The following is a 21,370-nucleotide window of genomic DNA, read 5'->3' as shown; positions in this document are numbered from 1 at the left end:
AACCAGAGGGATCACAAGTTCAATTGAGAACACCATTTTAATACATTTTGAGGAAGTGAAACTTATTATAAACTAATTTTTTTCAACTTATTACCCAAAATATTCAGGCCATGTCAAGTAAAATGTTCTGTAACCAGATATCCCATCACCACCGTTGGGCACTATATAGTATTACAGAGCCAAATAAGCCTGACGTCAAGATTCAAACTGTAACACATGTATGATTTTCCTACGACAAATAAATGTCATGTCACAATACAAATTATACACAAAAATCTACCTCCAGGGCAGAAATGTACAGTACTGGTAGGTGACCATACTTTTATCAAGAAATGTAAACTCGGTTTACTAAATAACCACAATGTCAATAAGTAGGGGAGAAGAATTTCAAGCTCGGTACAAACTTCATGTATCGTCTGATTTGGTAAAACGGGGTGCAGATCGCGTTGAACTATTCATCGCTGCGTTTATTCTACTGAAAACTATGCTCAACGGGACACAAGCAATAGAAGGGCCCTTGACCTTTTCAACTATCGGCTTCTTTTCTTGATTTTTACGCGTACCTGTTAGAGAGGACAGTTTCCTTGTCTTCTTAGACAAGATGATGTTTCGCCTTGATCTTGGAGGGCCATGCTTCCTTGGGGGCGGTCCACGTGGCTTCTGTTTGTAAGCCATATCAAGACCTTGGAAATCAGAGGGATCTTCACCCAGGCAATGCTCGAACTCAGAGCTGCTGCCGTAACATTCAGCTGTCCTGATTAGATTGTCACAGAAACCATCTTTTAACTTTTCAATTGCGATTGGATGACCGATGATAGGCCGGGCATTCAGTTTGCTCATAAGAGAAATATATGGGACACGCTGGGGGCGAGAGCTGGTGGCTTTCACCTCCACATGGACTTCGTACAATCCAGATCCTGTAGTATGGTGTCTAAGAGAAAATTCAGAAGAGTCATATTTCGGGTTGACTGTGAAACGAGACTGGCGATAGGGGAGTTGCCTATGAGGTACCGGAGGCTCAGGTGTCAAACGTCCAGCACGAAAACCTTTTTGAGCATTCCAGCCCCAACCACGAGATTCAACACCCTGGATCTCTGAAACTGGCCTTGATTTTACGCGAGAGGTGTAGCTCTCTGTAATGAGGGTCCCACCAACACGGTTGAAGTCCACGTTTTGACCAGAGCCAACTTGGAAACCTGTGTCTGCCTCGTCTAAATCTACCTTTCTTGATCTTGAATTCCTCTTACCTTTTAACTGCCACTTAGAAGTAGCTTTCTCGATCCTTTGCTCAATATTGTGAATTTCAGCAGTCCCGGAACTAGCAGAGCCTGATTCATTATGCTCGGTTTCAATGTGACTACTTTGGCTAGATTGTGCTCCAGCACCGGTGTGTGCTTTCTGTGGTGCACCAGAAACAAACTTGGGCATGTCTGAAAATTAAAATTCACACTAGCATAAGAAACAAAATGTGTTTACTGAAATCACTAATCTCCAAATAATATTTATGGAAAAGGACCAAACAATTAAATTATTGAAGAACCAACTTTATGCACTGTAACAACCAAGAAAATAATGAAAAAACAAACTAATTGATGCAAGTTGGCATTAGGCAGCAGAAACATTGAAGCATAAAAAATAGGACTGATTAGCACACTAGGCAGCGATGATAAAAAAGGAACACGAAAACCTAGTCCTAGAACCATTAGCGGGTAATTTCTAGAGCGATTTCTGTACCTGCAGAACGTATTTCTTCAGTAACAAGAGGAACCTCAAACAATCTTTTAAGAGAATCATTCTCAGGAACGCCCATCACACTGGATATTTCATTCTCCTTCTGTTTGCATCTAAGTGAGGCATTGTTGACGTGATTAGGTTCCTTTAATGACGTTATCATATTCTCACACGAAACTCCAGTACTGTCAGAGTTATTATTTATCACAACTGAGCTGTTCTTCTTTGACTCATAAGATTCTAACCCAGAAACCTTACTGTCAGAAGCTTCATATACAGCCGATCCATTTGGAGGGGACAAGGCACAAATGGGAACAGGCACCACTGGAGTACACTCCAAAACTTTTGTCAAAGTGCGCCGGCGATTTTTCCTCTTCAAGAACTCGTGAACACGAGCAACCTGAGATCTTTTCCTTTTCAAAGATGGTGCCACACCCATTCCCAGGTCCTCGAGTCCTCTCATACGCTTTACCCCTTCTGTCCCATCGTCCTCCGAATCATTCGGAGTCCTCCACCTAGATCCTCCATTCGCCAAATCTAAAAGATCAGATCCCTCACCGGATTGTGACGTCTCTTGGGCAGAATCAGAACCATCTTCACTTTCTTGGATTGAATTTGATAATTCACTATCACTCAAGTTCTCATCCAAATCTTTGCTTTCTTCACTTGTATGGAATGAAGAAGGTGATTCATCGACATGGTGATGCTCCTCATCATGTATGTTTGGTTTATCAGAGAAGTCCGGATGCTCGTTTCCAAGATGAGCATTTTCAATCTCAAGAGCCTGAATGATGGCATCTTCTCTTCTTGCGTATTTGACAGCCTTCTTAGATGAATGAGAAGCAGCTGCCTTAGCTTTCTCAATGCAATCATTAAACTCCCCACAACGGAAAGCTTTAATTCTTTTTGACTTTTCGAGATTATACCAGTCCCTGAAAAAGTATGGGCAAGAATCAGAACCATAATAAAAAAAATTGTATGGGGCAGATACAAGAAAAAACTTGTTCGGTTTAAAATAATGGATAAACGAAACGCAATAGCATTTAGCATCCATCCATCAAAAAAGAACATTTTTAATTGGAAAGAAAAAATATTGACCTATGGACGAAGATCCTTGAATAAAAGCACCAGTGAAGTAATTGGCATATGGCTAAAGCATGGCAATATTAATAATCACTCTCTACTTCAAGAATTTTCCAAATAAAGGAGGCAATCTTGATTTTGTCACAAACCCATAAATAGCTATGGCAATAAGTAATTTGTTTCTTTACTCTTTTATCCAGCCATTCATGGCGGCACAAACTGTCATAAGTAAATACTAAACAAGAAACTAATATTTTCAAAGATTGCTGCCTTACCCTTGAACATAATCTTATATGTACGGACAAGCCTCTCTATAGGCAGGTTCAAAAATCAAACTTAATTCGATTGATTTTTAATAGTTTGGTCAAGTTTTAACCAAGTTCGGAAAATTCACTACAGTACTAAGTTTTACTACCTAATTGAATAGATACATATGATATATCATACAAATGATGCTCATCAACAAAAGAAATTTCTTATCACAAGAGCCTTGCAAGTCGATAGAATAAATACTGATCGTCTCCCAGATTTACATTGCTTGCCAATTGGGATTTCTTGGCTAATTATCCTTCAGTATCGATTTGAAATATTTATTCAGGTTAAGCCTTTACTGCTAACCATTAAGGAAGCAAATTTGATTTAGTAAGTAAATCAGAAAAAAAAATACCGCTCGGATAGTTAAATCAACAACTCCTGACCAAATAATATAATTTCAGTGCAATAGGTCGCAACCTATGCACATTTTGTGGATAACTAAATGAAGATTCTTAAATAAAATGACCATGCGATCAAGAAAAGATTGAACAACGGATATCCCAAATTATTATCAGACAAAACTATAAAGGAGAACAGAATGAGATTTAACGACCAACGATCCGAGCAAATGTCACGTGTCAATGGCGCAAAGCCAACTGAAATTTAAAGTTCAAAACTTCGTTAAGGACCGTTACCCCGTCTAGTCCATAAAAAGAATAACCTATAATTTAAAACTTCGTTAAGGACCGTTACCCGTCTAGTCCACACAAAGAATCACCTACTAACACAAAATAGCTCAGTCCAAATATTATATCACTCGAGCGCTAATTGATAAATGTATCCGAGTTTTCAACATCTCATCATGTCAAGTTATAGCAAAAATTGAACCATGTAAACAAATAGAGCTATAGAGCAGCTACTTACACACTTGCATCCTCCCTACCAAGAAGTTTAACAGGTGTTCCAAATCTTGGTATTGGTACACAGTTCTCTGGTAACTCATCTGCTTCTAGAATTCGACCGGGCCACCAAGACCCATTTCTCCTGCGAACCCAAACTAACCCACCCGCCGATGGGTCAATGCCCTTGCCAGGGTCATCGCCGGAACTCACCATTTCCACAACACAGCCAAGAGGGATCCCTTCTTTAAAATCGAACAGGCAAAAAAAATAGAAAGGGACAAGTGAACAACAAAAAACAGGGGGGATTATTTCAAGCTAGCATTTTTGTGACAGATAAAGCCTCCAAGAAAATTCTCAAAACCCTCCTGCAACAAAAATGCAAATTTTTGTCGAATCAATTAAAATACAGGGGAAAAAATAACAAAAGCTTCGGGGAAACAAAAACCAAAACCCATATACAGAAAGCGAAGAAACTAAAAAATGGGAACAAAAGCAAAACGAAACCAGATCACGGAACCCGGATTAAAATAAATAAAACAAACCACTCCGACGACAAAATTTATCAATTAAACAGAGAGATTTAGATCTGCTAAACGGATTCATAAAAATGAAATTCCCTTTTCAGTTTACTTTCCTCATTTTCAAGAAAATCAAACCCATTAATTATACCACTTAAAAATTTTCCAGCATGTCAGGGGGAGTCCTCCATTGCTTATTCAAGCGGCAAGGATTCTATAACCAAGGCATCGGCTTTTGGATTCAGAGACAGCACAAGAAGTGGGTGACACATTCACGAGTGTGTATGTTTATGCTCGTGTGTGGTTCATATGATGAGACATGCAGGAAAAGGAGCCATACAGTTCAGAAACTAGAATCAAAAGTACCTCTTGGTATCTTAGACAGGGAGGAGCCCTCTGGTTTCACACAGTGAGAGAGAAACATAGTAAGAGAGAGATTTTCTTGAAAAAAAAAAATATTGTAGGCAGTATTTTATATTTATATATTACTAGATTTGAAATTTGAGGAAGTAAGATTTAAAAAAAAAAAAAATTGATGAAGTGAAAAAAAAAAAAACATAAAAAAGGCCAAGAAAAGGAGAAAGGATTAGGCACAAAAGGTTGTATATTAGTTTATAACACTTGTCCCACATGCATGATGTAGGTAAACATGAATCAAAAAGGTTGTGCATGATGGACGGCTGTGATTAATTCATGTCTTGGAGCGAGCACAGAGGATAAAAACCATGTAGTTGGGCTTTGCTCGTGGCTAACCCAGCAAACTGCTAAAGTGCTGTATTGGAATTATTTCTTCCTGCGATTTCATCGAACAAAACGAAAGAAGGAAGAAAACTATCAAACGGCTTAGCTAAATAAGGGAGCCATGACAGGTATTTCTCATAAAGTTTGCATCTTTTAGAGTTTTACATTATAAAAGTTGATTACTTGGGGTTTTTTAACCGATTACTTCAAAAATTTCGAGTTAAGGTTCTGGGATTCTTTTAATGCGTTGGAATTTCGAATTTTGATTTGTTGTGTATGCATTTGCTGATGAAATTTTGGACGTAATTATAAGTTTGAAGATGTGAGTAAATCAATCGCTGCAGTTCTAGCCTTCTTTTTTTTTTTTGTGATGGCAAGGCCGCAAGGGGATTTAGTGCTTTGTGTTTCACCATTGATATTGCTCGTGACAACTGTTTTCTTAAGAATTTTCAATGCCCTCAAAATGTTATCGCGTGTTTTTATGAGGATTTTTCTAGGTTTTCTATCGTAATGTGGCAGTTGGTAGTTAAATAATAAATAGAAGTGACGTTTGAAGACAATAATTTTCACGTGTGATTCAGTTTTGCCCCAAAGAACCCGCAAGTTTGAATACCATGCTGATACTATTAATAGATTTCTCTGTTGAAAAGATGATGAATAGAGTCTGACTCTGGGAATCCTTGATCGCCAATGAACTTTGATGGTTTGTAGCTTTAGGAAATATTTGTGATTTAAGTTTCAAGGCATAAAGTTCATGTATGTGACACAGTTTCAAAGTGTTGCAATGAGCTTCCATGGCATTCGTTGTTGCAAATGATTAAATTTTTATGGTTTGATTGTCGGATTTTGATGCTTGAATTTTTTTTAATAAAATAAGGCATCCATTTTTTGTTAGTACGGTCATTTTCATTATGTTTGTTACTGTTGAGTAGACTATAAGCAGGAGCAGGACATGGAAATTGAGGCCTTGGAAGCCATTCTGATGGATGATTTCAAAGGTTTGTGCAATGCAATCTACTTTCGGCTATCATTTTTAGTTGCTTAATGTATCATCATTTAAGCAATTCTGGTTGATTTTTTTTTACCAGAAATTCACTCTAGTGAAAGTGGCCTAAACACTTCAAATCGTTGCTTTCAAATAACCCTCTCTCCTCAGGTAATATGTGACTGGAGTTACCTTATTCCAAACTTCTCAATATCATATAGGCCACTAAAAGCTTTACTTTCTCTATATTTTGCTTCAGGATGATGAGGCAGATGATTCAACAAATCCTTTAGGTACTTCAATCTATATGCCTCAGTTATTTTTGTCCGAGTTTAACTGGTGAAATTTTTGTTGCAGTTCAGCTGGGTTTGATATTCTCACACACAGAAAATTATCCCGATGAGCCTCCACTTTTGAACGTCAGGAGGTTAGTTTCACAAGATGAGGTGCACACCTTATTGAAGTGAAGTGCCAATAGAGTATAATATAGTACAACATACATACCTGAAAAAAGTTTCATCACATATACCAAAACATGTACCATACAAATTAGTGAATGGCCATAAAATAAATACTTATAAGTCTATCAGGGAAATAAATTAATGTTATCTTTCAATTTGTCTTGGATTTATTACCTGTATATTTAAGTCATATATAAAAAGAGCATTGATCCTTTTAGGCACATTAAGTTTGGAGCTTTACGGTTAAGATGTGTGCTTCATCAAAGAGATGAGCCTTGGCATGTATCTAGGGGCAATAACTGAGCCTCCCTAACCCTTGAGCCTAGATACACACCTTGTCCACTTTTAATAACATTCTCTTTATATATATGCTATACATGTACAAGTTTTAAAAATTGCAAGTTTATGGTATCCATGCCGCATTTAGAACCTTTCATCCGCATGATCAACTTTTGGGGTTGATGATCTAGTCTCTTTAGCACCTGAAAAAACTGTGATTTGCGTGATGTTGCTTACTACTCTCATATAGGGTCTTTGGATGGAGAATCTTTTTTTACAAAAAATTAATTTTATAGGAAAACACATTTTTTTTAAAAAAATCTCTCTGTAACCAGGTCCAAGTTGGTGTCTGTTTGGTCTTTTATAATTATAGAAGTACCAAGAAAGAAAAAAAATTGAAACCACAAAATGAGGTTTTAAGAGTTTTTGCTTCGACTTCTTTTTAAAATTTAACACAACAAATCTTTAACTGCAATATCTGAAGATATAACTCTTTCTAATTCCTTTTTTTTGTTTTTAAAAATGCACTCTAAAAAGATGGCTTCGTGAAATGCTTTTTTTCAAACCAATTGCTTCTGTTAAGATCACATAATACCCCGAAACCAACATCTTTCTTTGTTGATATGTATGAGTTGCCAAACTACCTTGCATATCATCTCGAAACTTCTCTTTTTTCTGAAGTCCTCATCCTCTGTTTTCAGTGTGAAAGGAATTCAAGCTGGAGATATCAAAGTTCTGAAGGAAAAGCTTGAACAAGAGGTACAAACTTCAAAAATTCACTACTGAATGCGTAGCTCAACTCAAATGCCATTTAATATCATCTATAATGTGATTAAGAAAGAATCACACGCGATGTGTCTAGAACACCTGAAGATGAATTAGACAATCATCCATCAAAGCACCATAATTGTGCTCTAAAGTTAACATTACGATTGCACTAATTGAGGTGATATTTGCCAAGAACAAGAGTGTATTGTGAACAACCCATTATTGAGTACATCATGTGCGCTGAACTCTTGATCTTTTAATACATTTCTCGTTTACCTATAGTGTTCTTAAACACTCCCACTTCTCAGGCAACTGAAAATCTTGGTATGGCTATGGTTTACACATTGGTTACATCAGCCAAGGAGTGGCTTTCTGAAAGATTCTCTCAAGACAATGGAGACGAGAATGCTGTTGAAGATGGGGATGCAAAAGATGAGGTATTCTTGCATCGTTTAGTAAACATACATACTTGCATGTAGTCATATGCACACACTGCTGCATACATGCATGAACATATCTTTCTATTTTAAACTTGTTTAGACATAAATTTCACTCGAATTTGTATTTTGATTTTATATTATTATATACACATCTTTGTCCACCTTACGCCCACATAGCTGGACTTCTTTTCTATAAAAAAAATCGCTATCTCCTGTTGTTGGGCCCAATTTTTTCCTCGCATATTTTGAAAATATTTCATGTCATAAGTTACATAGGAAGTTCAAATTTGGAGGTATAGTAAGTAGAGGGTATTTGCAATAACATTTGACTCGGGTTGCTTTGAAGTTAGGCCTTCACTGTCATATGCACACACTGATGCATACATGCATGAACATATCTTTCTATTTTAAACTTGTTTAGACATAAACTTCGCTCTAATTTGTATTTTGATTTTATATTATTATATTCAAATCTTTGTGCACCTTACACCCACATAGCTTACTTCTTTTCTAAAAAAAATCGCTATTTCCTGTTGTAGTTGGGCCCAATTTTTACCTCACGTATTTTGAAAATAGTTCATGTCATAAATTACATAAGAAGTTCAAATTTGGAGGTATAGTAAATAGAGGCTACTTAAAATAACATTTGACTAGGGTTGCTTTGAAGTTAGGCCTTCACTGTCCACTGAACATTTTTTTGCCTTTGCTTGATTCAGATTATTGTCCCACATGGAGAACCGGTCACCGTCGAAACATTTTTGGCATGGAGAGAGAGATTTGAAGCAGAATTAGCACTTGAAAGAGCCAAGTGAGTTTCAATAACAATATATACTTCGTTTAGTTTTCAACCAAGTCAAACATAATTGAGGGTCCATTCTGGAGTATGGGTGTTTTTGTTTTTTGTTTCCATTTTGGAGAAATGATTATTTTCTTTGATAAACAAATAAACAGGTTTCTATTTGGGAGTCAAAAATAAATTTTTTGATTACAAAAATAAAGGTGTGTCCGTTTGGGAGGAAATGATCAAGTAGTATTTTTAATTTATCTTACTTTAAAGTTAAATAAAATAACAATAAATTTAGTACATAAAATGGTAAATTTAATATTTATCCATGTTTAAGTAGAGATATATAAAAATATTAAAAAAAAAGTTTAATACTATCTTAGAAAATTAATTAAACATATGTGAAAACTATACTCTACAAATTATATAAACATAGAAAAATTGTTTGGATAGTAAATTTTGAATTAATAAAAAATATAGTATTTTTTTTAAAAAAAAAAGAGAAATAGAGGTAAATCAAATAAAATGAATAATAAGGGGTAAAACTTTGGTAAAATGTCAAATATAGGTATGTAAAATACTTTGTAGAAAAAATAACAAAGAAACAGCTCAGAGACAAAACAAGGGGACTTAAATCAATGTGTGTCATATGGTTTTGTCTCAAGGAAATTAGAGTTGAAGAATTTTTATGTTTAATTTGTTGGTGATAGGATCAAGTGAGGTCTCTCATTTCTTTTACTTTGGTCAATTTGATAATTTGACTCACATCAATAAAAGACATTGCCAAGAGGCCTATAAGATGTGTACTGTTTAATTGAAGCTTGTTTCTTTTGCAGTATTTGCATGGTAAAATTTTGTTAAATTTGCCAAACTTAAAATATAATAAAATTGGGTTCGGTCTAACTTAACATTAGGATGGTTTAACTAGGTCTCACCTCTATATCTATGAAATATTAAATTTTCAATCTCTATACAATTTGACCCCAATAAGTAGAAAGGAAGAAAAGCCTTTCTTCTGTCTTCTTGTTCTTGTATATTTGAAAATGAACTATTCATTATCATGTTAGGATAATGCCTGATTCAGCACTTGCTGTGCCCAAGGACAAAAAGCTTACGGGCAGAATCTGGTTTGAAAGTGGAAGAGCTGCCTCGGTACCTATTTTATCCCTTTTAGTTATAAACTACTTATCTCCCAAAATGGACGAATCTCGTCGCTTAGTAATTGCACAATCTTGTCTTTGTATTTTTTGATATTTGGAAGTGTGTCTATGTCAGACATACACACACACTCGTCGTTTCCATATCATTCTTTCATTTTTCCTTTGTTCGCAGCTACTGACTACTGTTGGACCTATGCGTCCAACAGTTCATGTACATTGAGTATGTTCCTTCCAATGCAGCAAGCACTCGACCCACCTAGTGGCACATCTAATTCTTCTAAGACACGTTGATGCACAATTCAATGTCTATACTGCCATCTTGCCAACTTATCGGAGAACGGCGTTGCATTTTTGCGATATTCATGAATAAATATTTAGAGTTCCTCGTTATGAAGGATTTTAGTGACATATTGGTCACCATATGCCTTTTCTTTTTCCATATGCCTTTTCTTTTTCCTTGCAGAAAGGTTCAGCGCCTGTTGTCGAAGGTTCTGATGGAGACGAGGAGGATATTGATTTTGATGAAGACGATGACGACTTCGAAGGTAGACCTCATTGCATACTTTTTTCCTTCCGTTTTTTCTCCCAAGAAATTTATGCTCACTAATACTAATAAAAAATAATTTTGTGGGGGCAGACGATGAAGAAGACATGCTGGAGCACTATCTGGCCGTGAAATGAGACTCTCTTGCTCATTCAAGAGGAATTGGTCTGGTTGTAGGACATAATATTTGCCAGAGTCAATGAACAAGGCTGTTGTTGAGAGTGAGCTTTATCCTGTTGTATACATTAATTACAAACGATGGGTTTTTCGATCATATGTATCTTATAAAGGGTGGTCTTCAAGATGTGTCCAAATTTTGCTAGAAAAAATCGTCCAATTGGCTGTGAAATTCTAACCGGTGTACCATGTTATGGTAAAGTATTCTGGGAAAATGTTAAAATGTCTGTTCAACAAACAAAATATCCCGGAGCTCTATTTTGTCATACTTTTTCTGGAAACATTTATTATTGCTTTTATTAATAATTATATTTACGAACCATCTCAACAGAATCGAACCTCGATCTCTTATTATTAGCATGATATCATCACACACACGGTATGAAAATAATATAATTTTCTAGTTTCAGAGTGGAATCGACAAAATTTACAGATTTGTGTATTTAGTTCTTGCTTATCAGCACTCAATGAAGACACTGTAAGAAAATGGCCACACAATAAAGAAGTCTATAACTTGATGCCAGAAACATGACAAGGATGTGGAATCTTAACTCTGAACCATATTAGAATTGCTGTGTGTCATCAAATATTTTTATGGATCCACGAATCTGTAAAATCGGGTCTCCAACACATTTTTCGCCTATATAGCAGCGACCAAAACTTTAGAACATCGAATAATTTGCTGTCAATATCCAAAAAATTTCGATGAATGTTCAAGTAAGGTTTCCAAAGCATTGGGAGCAAACTTTCTTGCAAACAGGAAACAAAGGGAAGTCAGCTGATTGTTGTAAATGCATTGCTCACTTCCAAATATGTTCTCAAAGAATTTCTCTGTTATATCTGCTTTTCCAAATGTAGCAGGGTGAGCGCCACCCCTCGACCAGTCTACCCAAGTGAGACTTCTGTTTGCCAATACATGAGGAGATTCAATGCTCAACATGGTGGGAAAATAATGCTCGTCCACATAACATGCAGGTCTGCAGAATTGCTCGAACTTCGGGTAATAAGTGGTGTCTCGAACCATATTGACTGCCAGTTTTCGATTAACTTCAAACCATTGAGACCCTTTCCTCCAATTGGTGAGGTTGACTTCGGGAGACATTTGGTCATCATAACGTCCTCTACCATATGGTCCAGGCTCGTCAACAGCACCAATGAAGCTGTAACGGGATCTTGATATATAGCGGTGAATAATGCTGAAATTTTGAAGAGGAATGCATGCTTCTGATACAAGGACGAACCATTCGTTGGAGATATCCAGCAACGCATTAGAAAGAAGTCTTCTCTCAGCATCACACATGCTCATCATTCCCCACTCAGCCACCTACAAAGAAAGAACAAGGAACGAAGTATAATTACGAAGCCAATATAATGAAAACAAACGTGTACGACCAAATATTTGTTCTACCAAAAATAAGAGGAATTAATAAAAGCAACTTAAATCTTTCAAGTCGTATATCAAAATAAGCACTACATTGAGACTGTTGTGCCACACATACGGGCACACAAGATAGCTTGGTCGATAACTGTTACAACAATAACCCAAACAGCCAATTAAGAGATTCAGAATATGATTTCTGGCCACATAGTAAGCTTTACATACTATCAAGAATGAGCAATCATATGTAAGCTTCACATTTTCAAAAAGAAAAAACGAGAAACAACTCACAAAGTTTTAATTCAAAGCACGAGTTGGCTGAAAAATCAGTTAAATTATGATAATAAACCTTGAAACATAAAAGCTAGCAAATTCAAAGCAGAAAGTGAAAGATGTACCGATCAAACTCAGTACCTGGCTTGGAATTTGCCTGCCGTAAAAAACTGAAGGAGGCCGAAAATCTGGCTCATATGACGGCAATGAATGAATGTATATCGAATATAGCTTCTCATGTCCATTAAAAAATCTTTCCCACAAGGGTGCCATGGGCAAAGGTCCTCTTGTCAAGAACATGAATGCAATCTTGGGAGTTCTGTGGAAGGGATAATCTTTAATCATAGGAACGAACGATGCCCGCCAAAAGAGCTCAGTATCATTCATGTCATGCAAAAGGCTAAAGGGAGGTTTGATCAAACCCTTTACATTCATTGGTTCTTGAATGCAGGGTTGAATTTTTGTTTGAACAACAGGATGTACACTCTGTACGTGGACATGCCGGCTTGAATACATACTAAGAAATGAAAAAACTATGCCGATTCCCAACAAAATCAAGAAAAATTGAAGTAATCTGAGCGGCAAAGGCCTGTTGGAATGAGATGCGGTTCTAAACAGAGGATCTTTGTCATCCTCCAATGAACCAAAACTCCCCACTCTGGATTGCATCTCAATTTCAGACCTTCAACCACTCTAAGGTAATGTACTTTAGCAAAGAAAACAATACAAAATCAAAGAAATCCAGAGGATATAACAGTGTCGAAAAAGAAAAAAGAATCTTTAGCATCCCATGTTGTCAAAGGAACGAACAGTCGGTCTGCATAACACAACACAACACATCATGTTATATTATTCACTAAGTCGAGACTTTTACACCATTTCTAGCCAGAAAAACCACCAACAATCAACCTAATTGAAAATTTTAAACCGAAAGAAAGCATAAAAAAGCTACCGGAATAAGGAAACTTTTAAAAAGGTTTCACGAGCCTCTGCACCTCCACATAATATCTTTTAACCCAAAAAAAAAAAAAACACACAATATTTGACAAAGAGGAGAATGAATTCAAATCCTGATTTCCTTTGCTAAACGGAGCAACAGATACATATAAAGCATAGCAAGATTTACAGCATAGGATGGAGATATATCTATACAGTATGTACGTGTAATATTTGTTGTAATCATGGGCTGGCAGTAATAAATTCGCAAAAAAGGAACGGTCAAGGAATCAAATTTAATGATCCAGCCAGCAAGGAATTAGAAAGCGTATTGGGTTCGAGCAAAGAGAACGATTCTTGGGAACTTCACACCCATTTCCGCCAAAATCTCTTCAGACAGGACTCGACAAGGGATTCGGCATTCATGGTATGATCCAACGAAACTTCGACCATGGGCAACAGTGAATTATTAAAAGTTTGGAACGAGCATCGTAAGAGGGGGTGGGGTGTGTTGCAAAACCTGGGAGATTAAAATTGTTTCTAACTCTAGTTTTTTTTTAATGTGGTGCCTAATTATGTTATATCCATGTAGTGTTAACATAGCAGTGATATGACGCTGATATACAGTCTCAGTTGTATCATTTTCAGCATCACCTCATAATATTAACCAAAATCGTAAAAAAATAAACATATAAAAATATCAGAATAAGATATATTGACGGGACCGTAAGCACCTCCGAGTAAAAGCTTCCAAAGTTGGTTGGCCAAAATGAAGATCCCAAATTGTATTTATTATATTAGGCATAGTTTGGTACACATGATAAGATAAACATGTGATATATAATATAAAGATAAGATAATGATGAATAAGATATAGGATATTATATTTAATGTTTGGTATGATTTTAATAAGAGTGATTAAATTTATATATTAGATTGTAATGACAAAATTAACCTTATCATAATAAATTTTATAATTTTAAAGTTGTCGCTTGAGTTCATATTTCTTATCTGTTCATGCGCCGACAGTGCTTTCATGATTTATTTATTTTTACCTAATTTTATATATTATATAATATGATAATTGAGCTCTTGATTTTGTGAGTAAAGTCAAATATCAATTTTTAAGGTTAATCGAGTGATACTAATAATTTTATTGAGATTTATAAAAATAATTTATATAATTATCATATTATATAATATATATAAAAAAATAAAAATATTTATTTGGTGGGGCGGTGAAATGAGAGAACGATAGGGTTTAGGATTTTTATATATCGAGGGCAATTAAGTCATTTGTGATGTTTTTTATCATTCAATTAAAATTATCACATCTCATAAAAAAGATATTTTATCTTTGTATAAAATTATTTATCACGGGCTCATGTTATTATCATGAGCTTTCTAAAAAGGTAACAAACGTGAGATAAGGAGGATAATTTATCAATTCCTCTCTTATTCATTGTACCAAACTATACCTTAGTTGATAAGAAAATGGATATTTAAGAATACTAAGGGTATATTGTTTTAAGAAATACACACTAGAATTCAAAAATTTTGTGAAACGGTATTGTAAATCAAATTTTTTGTAACGAAATATGTAAATAATAATAATATTAATAATAATAATACATGGAATGACAGCTAATTCCATTTCCTCACGTAAGAAGGGAGAGCAGAAGAGCCGGAGGTGGAGGTACATGCAATTATACTTGCCCGAGTGACTCAATTTTTTTTAAAAAAATTTATATGTAAATTTTCTATAATTTTGGAATAATATGATATTAGTTCGGGTAAATCAATTTAAAATATTAAAAGATTCTAGAGTTTAAAATTCTAACTCGGTTAGAATCATATTTCTGACTCCGTCATGTTTAATCTAACATGAATGGCACTCATTGAATCACGTCATAATCGGCCCTCACTATACTATATATTAATGTCTCCCCTGTTCACCATTTCCACACACCCCCACTGTGTTATACACCCCGAAGCCATCATATATCTATCTTCAACACACAACAATGTCGTGGCAGACTTACGTTGATGATCACTTGATGTGCGATGTGGACGGTGTCCATCTCACCGCCGCCGCTATCATCGGCCAAGACGGCAACGTTTGGGCTCAGAGCTCCTCCTTCCCCCAGGTTTACGCTATTTCATTCATGCACAACGTCTTCTTGTTTTTTTTTTTTTTGGTGTGTGTGATTGAATTTGATCTGTTTTCTGGGATTTTCTGGATCATGTGTTTTGCGGGCTTATCTTGATTAGATCTTTTTTTTACTTGTAATTGTTATTATTATCTAAAGCGGTTTTAATTTGTTTGTGTGGAAGTATATATTTGATTTTGAATTTATTATAAGATCACGTTGTTATAACCTTGCTGATGTGCTATTATTAGGCATTTTCTACCGATTCAAGTTTTGTTCTCAAAGTGAATTTGAGTAATCATATCGAAATCTCTTTGAAAATGAATTCTGATGAAAATGGGATTACAGAAGTATCCATTTCTTTTTATGGAGTTCTTGGTAAAGTGCAAATGTAGAAGGCTCTTGATGGAATTAGTTGATGCCACCAATTTCTTGAGATTTCAAATAGTTTTTTGTGATTCGATCGGTATCATGACCTATGGAAATTGTGATGTTTATTTTCATCAAGAATCAAGTCTCACGTTCGCTTGTTTGCATACTTGAAGTCTATATATTATAGACGTACTCGATTGTATTAGCTAGCAGTGAGACTCACGAGCATTATACTGCATGTTATGCTTTGCTGATATATTCATGACTATCTGAACTTAGTTCAAGCCTGAGGAGATCGCTAATATCGTAAAAGATTTCGATGAGCCTGGATCTCTTGCTCCTACCGGACTATATCTAGGAGGCACCAAGTATATGGTAATTCAAGGCGAGCCTGGAGCTGTAATCCGTGGAAAGAAGGTAACTTTTTAACTTTGTTACTCTTTTAAAACGAGCATGTATACCCTTGATAAAGCCCGTAAGTATATAAAGCAGCTAGTCGTGCTGCTAATCAAAGCATCTCATTGCTTGTGGAGAGCTATTACAACTTACAAGTATCAATCAGTGGACAGAATGGATCCGCATTATTTATAGTACATTTTCCTTTTATTATTCTTTACAATTAACATCAAAGGCCCTATGTGCTTTCGGCCTTTCTTTATTTGGTCCTAATAATGAACGAACGTTCCCTTTCTAATTAGCTGGCTCGTTGTACTGGAATGGAGTTGAATTCCATCTTTAGTTCCTAATCAATAGAGGTGGCCGGTACTCTTTATAGTGGATACTATCTTTTACTTTGCTTTTCTTTTGGTTAGTTTGATCGTGCCTAGAGATAATCAACCCACACAAAAAAAAAAAAAAGAACTTAAATTTCGTGCATTTTATCTTGGTCTATGCAGGGAGCAGGTGGTATAACTGTGAAGAAAACCGGGCAAGCTCTCATTTTCGGTGTCTACGAGGAACCAATGACTCCTGGACAATGTAATATGGTTGTGGAGAGGATGGGAGACTACCTCATCGATCAGGGCCTGTAGGCTGTCGATTCATGAGCATATATCCTTATTACCATGATGATTATATTTCTCGAGTTCCTTAAGATTGCATTTTCAATCCTTGCATTTGATTTTTGAAGATTATGTTTGAAAGGAAAAAGAAAAAGAAGCTATTAATTAGGTGATTTGAATGTATTGTAGAATAATACATAACTAGCTTGTTGTTTGTTGTTTGATGCAAGTTCTGGTGTGAGATTGAGTATTTCTCGTGATTTTTCTCGTTTCTTGCATGATAAATGAATCGAGTTTCATTTGGTACATTTTGGATATTTGCATAGACGTGATACCCAACTCGGGTCTAATCCTAGAGGAATGCAAATACTCCGTGTGGGGATTGCATCCCTTCTCGAAGTATTGCAGACAATAACATTAATCCATTTAAACCAACTAGAAATTATGAGGGAAGCGATTCACACAAAATAAAAGTAAAGTGCAATAGAATTCTTTAAGACCAAACAAACAAGACCATTCTAAACATGGTGTAAAACACAACTCATAATTCAAATAGGCTGATCCAACTAGTCCAAAGTTTCTTTAATTACAAAAATGTAATTAATGAATTAAATATCATAGAAAAAGAATTCCAAGTAAATAAAAAAAAACTTTTACACAAATCATTCAAAAAAAAAATATTATGGTTTTTCGAAAAATTTCTTGATATTAGAAAAGAGATTCAAGAAAAATATTATGAATTTATAAATAAACATAAAATCCACATTTTTGTATTTTGTCTGATTTGAAATTTATGCATTTCAAAATTCCTTAGAATATCTTTTTTATAAATATATTGAATTGTAATTCTTTAATTTTGGTGATAACAAACCATACCTAACTGTTATAAGATCTGACTGTAGTTTAATATATTTACAGGTGGTGAAACTGGAGCTCAAGTAGTCTAACCACAATTTTTGCAATCGTATCTCTCAAGATTGGATCACAGTTCAACCGGACTGGACTACTTATGTACTACAACCAGACATTATCTGAGTTCAATCGAACGCTCCATCTTTTAGAGCATTTGGATTAGAACCGAACATCATAAAGTCTGAAGCTATTGTAATCACAAGAAACAAAGAAATCAATAAACTAGAATGCCTACCAATGAGACAGAAATGCATTTTTCTTTTTTTTTTGGGATCAACTTTTAGAACTGTTGGTTACCATTTTTGGTAAGCCCAACAAATCATTAAATGCAGCGTGATATGATTCAAGAAAAGCTAAAATAAAGTTTCTTTTGTAGCATAAAAAGTAAATTTCGAATGTTGCAAAGGTTTGAACATTATAATAAAGAGCAACTAAAAATTGAGAGTGTCTTGATTCATTTAACGTAGCTCGGACAATTTACAAGCTCTTATATTTCTCAAGATTTCCAAGCACACTTATTTGAATCAATATTTAATCGCTCACAAGCTTCCTCATTCAAAGTTCATTACAAATCTTCGAAGATATGTCTTGTGATGGATTTAGCAAGAAGTGACATGGGAACTAAATTTACAAACAAAATCTTCTCATCCTACCTAGATTATGAAAGAATCAAACATGAGTTCTCCAATGTAAGGCCACCTCAGAAAAATGGTGTTGTTGAGAAAAAGAATCATACCCTAAAGGAAGCTATGATTGCGTATTCCGATATTTCTCAAAAACTTTGGGCAGAAGCGGACAACCCAACTTGCTGCATTCAAAACAAATAAATGATAAATAAAAAACAAAATAAGATTTGTTACAAGATCTGAAATGACACACAACTGGATATTTCATACTTAAAATTGTTTGGCTGCAAGTTCTTCATCCACAACAGTGATAAAACTCATTTAACCATTTTTGATGCGAAATATGATATGAATTTATTTATCAGTTATTATTCAGTTAGTAAAACTAATACGATGTTGAACAATAAGTCACTGTTCATGGAAGAAACGATTCATGTTATTTTTTTAAACTTCTCTTTGTCCAGCTCAAAAAGATATCAATGTTCATTATTTGAGAAATAGTCTGGATGATACTAATCTTGATGATAACAGTGATAATGAAATTGATTTACGAAGGAATGTTGAAGCTATCCTTGAATCCAGTCCAATTTTACAGGAAAATTTTAATATCGCACCGGAACAACAAGAAAGAGAACCGTTGATTGAAAAAGATATGGAGGAAAATGTTGTTGTTGATGCTGATGATCAACCAACTAAAACGCAAGATAGAGATCTCCTTGGACTTTTTTACTGGTGGAATAGAGATCATCCACCCCAACTGATCATTAGTAACCCATCCGATCCTCTTAGAACTAGAAAACAAACACTTAACGAGTTTTTGCATTCTGCATTCATTTCCTAACTAGAACTTAAGAAATTATATGAAGCCTTAACCGATGCTAGTTGGATAGTTACTATGCAAGAAGAACTTAACCAATATGAGCGTTTTAGTTCTGAAATAGGAATAATCCATAGGATGACATCGACAAGGCGCCACCAATCCACATATAAAGGAATCATGACAATCAAAGAGGCACAAATTCCCAACGCTATCAGGCCATTTAATTCCAACATAGTTATTTGTGGTTCCCAAATGATCGTTCCAGAACCGAAGATAATAAGGTATACAAAGTTAATAATTCAACATTCTTATCACGTATCGATATATTTATAAAATTAAGTGTTAACAAAATACTTCATTTAATACATCGATATATCAATCATGCATATTTTATGATTCAAATAAGATATATAAACACATATTTTCACATGAATCAAATAATCATATATCAAATGATATAGATACATGTCGTCTGTTACGCGATCACAACATACCTTATTTCTCGCTACAATATTTAACAAGAAAATAAAGCTTTAGTTTTAAAATTAAAATCAGGGAATGCAAGTTCTTAAAGATAAATCTTTAAACTTGTCCAATCAATTCATATAGTTATTTGGTCAGATATCTATCGTTACAGTTCAATAGCTAGCCATTTCAGAAGATCCTTTTTAGTTAAAATTTCAACGATTAATAGAAAGATTATTCCAAATGATAGTTAACGTTAGGTTCACGTGGCCTAGAAATAATTTCTTCTTTAAAATTTTGCAGTTTGTTTATTTTATACAAAGAAATAGAAGCCATCGAGTTGGTTGAACGCATTCTGATTTTTATTTGCTGCAATAAAAATGTTTGTTTTTTTTTTGTTTTATTTCTTTTTTACTATTACCATAATTGATGTTTGATTATTGGATTTGAAGTATTCGTATTCGATTTTGTTCCACATATTTGTATATTGGATTTGAAGTATTCATATTCCTATTCGTGCCATTATTCATATTCTCTTACGTTGATATCCTCTATGATTTATGTTAATTCTCCTTCGTAGTTTCAGGATCTATCTACAGCTTGGAATCTTGAAAACACGAGGTGGCGCCGGAGGCATTCTTCAACAAATAAACAGCATGAGGCTTACGTATCTTGCATGTTATGATCGATAAATTTTTTAGACTTTATTGATCATGAGAAAGGAAAATCGGAATGAATTTAAAAGTGCATTTTTGTACTAGTTCTAGGCGGAGGCGAATAAAACTAGAGGTGGCGAAATTTTGGATACTGTATACCGTACCGAAAATACCGGTATGAGAAAAATGATACCGTTACCGAAAAGTCGGTACAGTAACGGTATCATTTTTCTCATACCGATATTATACTGAAAAGCCGGTATGCTGAAATTTCGGTACGGTATCGATAAATAAAAATAAAGCAATAGTTTTAAAATTAAAATCAGGGATTTGAAGTACAAATCGTATCCAAGCTGTAGAATAGCTCAACAAAATCAAGTTTTTTAAAAATAAAAATGCAACACATGATATTTGTGTATTATGTTACAGATGCCACGCATGTACTTCGGTGACTAGTATATATAATGCATATCTTGTGCGATCTCTCAAGTATTTATAATATATTTTAAGTCTCTTCATATATTTTGCTCCAATTCATTTGATTAAATATTAAAAAGCTTCATTTTATAATAGATAATTTTTTTAGACTTTATCGATCATGAGAAAGAAAAATGGGAATGAATTTAAAAGGGAATTTGTGTACTATTTCTAGGCGGAAGCGAGTAAAACCATAAACGATGTAATATATATATTGTCATTTATTAATAGGAAAATAATTTTGATTTTTTTTAGTAAGACGATTGAAGAAACATGGTGTTTAGATTGTGAAGTAGGCCTTGATTTTGATATCGTGCACACCTACCGTGCTCACCTATTTGAGCACCGATGAGGTGTTACTCATTCATTGGATGCGCAATTTTTCTATATTTCATCACATCCAATGGGTGACTGACACCTCATCGGTGCTCACATAGGTGTGCACGGTAGGTGTACAAGATATCAAAACTATATAT

The 21,370-nt window shown here is 34.8% G+C and overlaps 4 protein-coding genes across 5 annotated transcripts; 2 read left to right on the top strand and 2 right to left on the bottom strand.

The window, feature by feature from the left end:
• Positions 1 to 140: 140 nt before the first annotated feature.
• Positions 141 to 4,965, bottom strand: LOC140973304 (uncharacterized protein At1g51745-like). 2 transcript variants are annotated; one of them, XM_073435994.1, is made up of 4 exons: positions 4,856 to 4,965; positions 3,994 to 4,336; positions 1,735 to 2,663; positions 141 to 1,430 (listed from the first exon to the last, which is right to left on the bottom strand). In XM_073435994.1, the coding sequence occupies exons 2-4, from the start codon at positions 4,182 to 4,184 to the stop codon at positions 406 to 408; spliced, it is 2,145 nt and encodes a 714-aa protein (XP_073292095.1). In that variant the 5' UTR covers positions 4,185 to 4,336; positions 4,856 to 4,965; the 3' UTR covers positions 141 to 405. The 2 variants fall into 2 exon arrangements, with proteins under 2 accessions (XP_073292095.1, XP_073292096.1); XM_073435995.1 differs by having other exon boundaries at positions 4,641 to 4,935.
• A 260-nt stretch (positions 4,966 to 5,225) lies between these two features.
• On the top strand, positions 5,226 to 11,137 carry LOC140973301 (uncharacterized). The gene is made up of 11 exons (XM_073435992.1): positions 5,226 to 5,358; positions 6,163 to 6,228; positions 6,319 to 6,386; positions 6,475 to 6,508; positions 6,573 to 6,642; positions 7,657 to 7,714; positions 8,032 to 8,160; positions 8,880 to 8,971; positions 10,015 to 10,099; positions 10,571 to 10,652; positions 10,745 to 11,137. Exons 1-11 carry the CDS (start codon positions 5,352 to 5,354, stop codon positions 10,786 to 10,788), a joined length of 735 nt encoding a protein of 244 aa, XP_073292093.1. The 5' UTR covers positions 5,226 to 5,351; the 3' UTR covers positions 10,789 to 11,137.
• Positions 11,138 to 11,158: 21 nt separating this feature from the next.
• Positions 11,159 to 13,944, bottom strand: LOC140973300 (glycosyltransferase BC10-like). The gene is made up of 2 exons (XM_073435991.1): positions 12,621 to 13,944; positions 11,159 to 12,152 (listed from the first exon to the last, which is right to left on the bottom strand). Exons 1-2 carry the CDS (start codon positions 13,146 to 13,148, stop codon positions 11,514 to 11,516), a joined length of 1,167 nt encoding a protein of 388 aa, XP_073292092.1. The 5' UTR covers positions 13,149 to 13,944; the 3' UTR covers positions 11,159 to 11,513.
• Positions 13,945 to 15,290: 1,346 nt separating this feature from the next.
• On the top strand, positions 15,291 to 17,192 carry LOC140973302 (profilin-4). The gene is made up of 3 exons (XM_073435993.1): positions 15,291 to 15,562; positions 16,217 to 16,354; positions 16,834 to 17,192. The coding sequence occupies exons 1-3, from the start codon at positions 15,440 to 15,442 to the stop codon at positions 16,966 to 16,968; spliced, it is 396 nt and encodes a 131-aa protein (XP_073292094.1). The 5' UTR covers positions 15,291 to 15,439; the 3' UTR covers positions 16,969 to 17,192.
• Positions 17,193 to 21,370: the final 4,178 nt, after the last annotated feature.

This window comes from Primulina huaijiensis, chromosome 3 (genome assembly GCF_012295235.1).
Source record: "Primulina huaijiensis isolate GDHJ02 chromosome 3, ASM1229523v2, whole genome shotgun sequence".
Lineage (NCBI taxonomy): Eukaryota > Viridiplantae > Streptophyta > Magnoliopsida > Lamiales > Gesneriaceae > Primulina > Primulina huaijiensis.
Note: the sequence above shows the minus strand (reverse complement) of the source record. Positions and strands in the feature narration are given on the sequence as shown.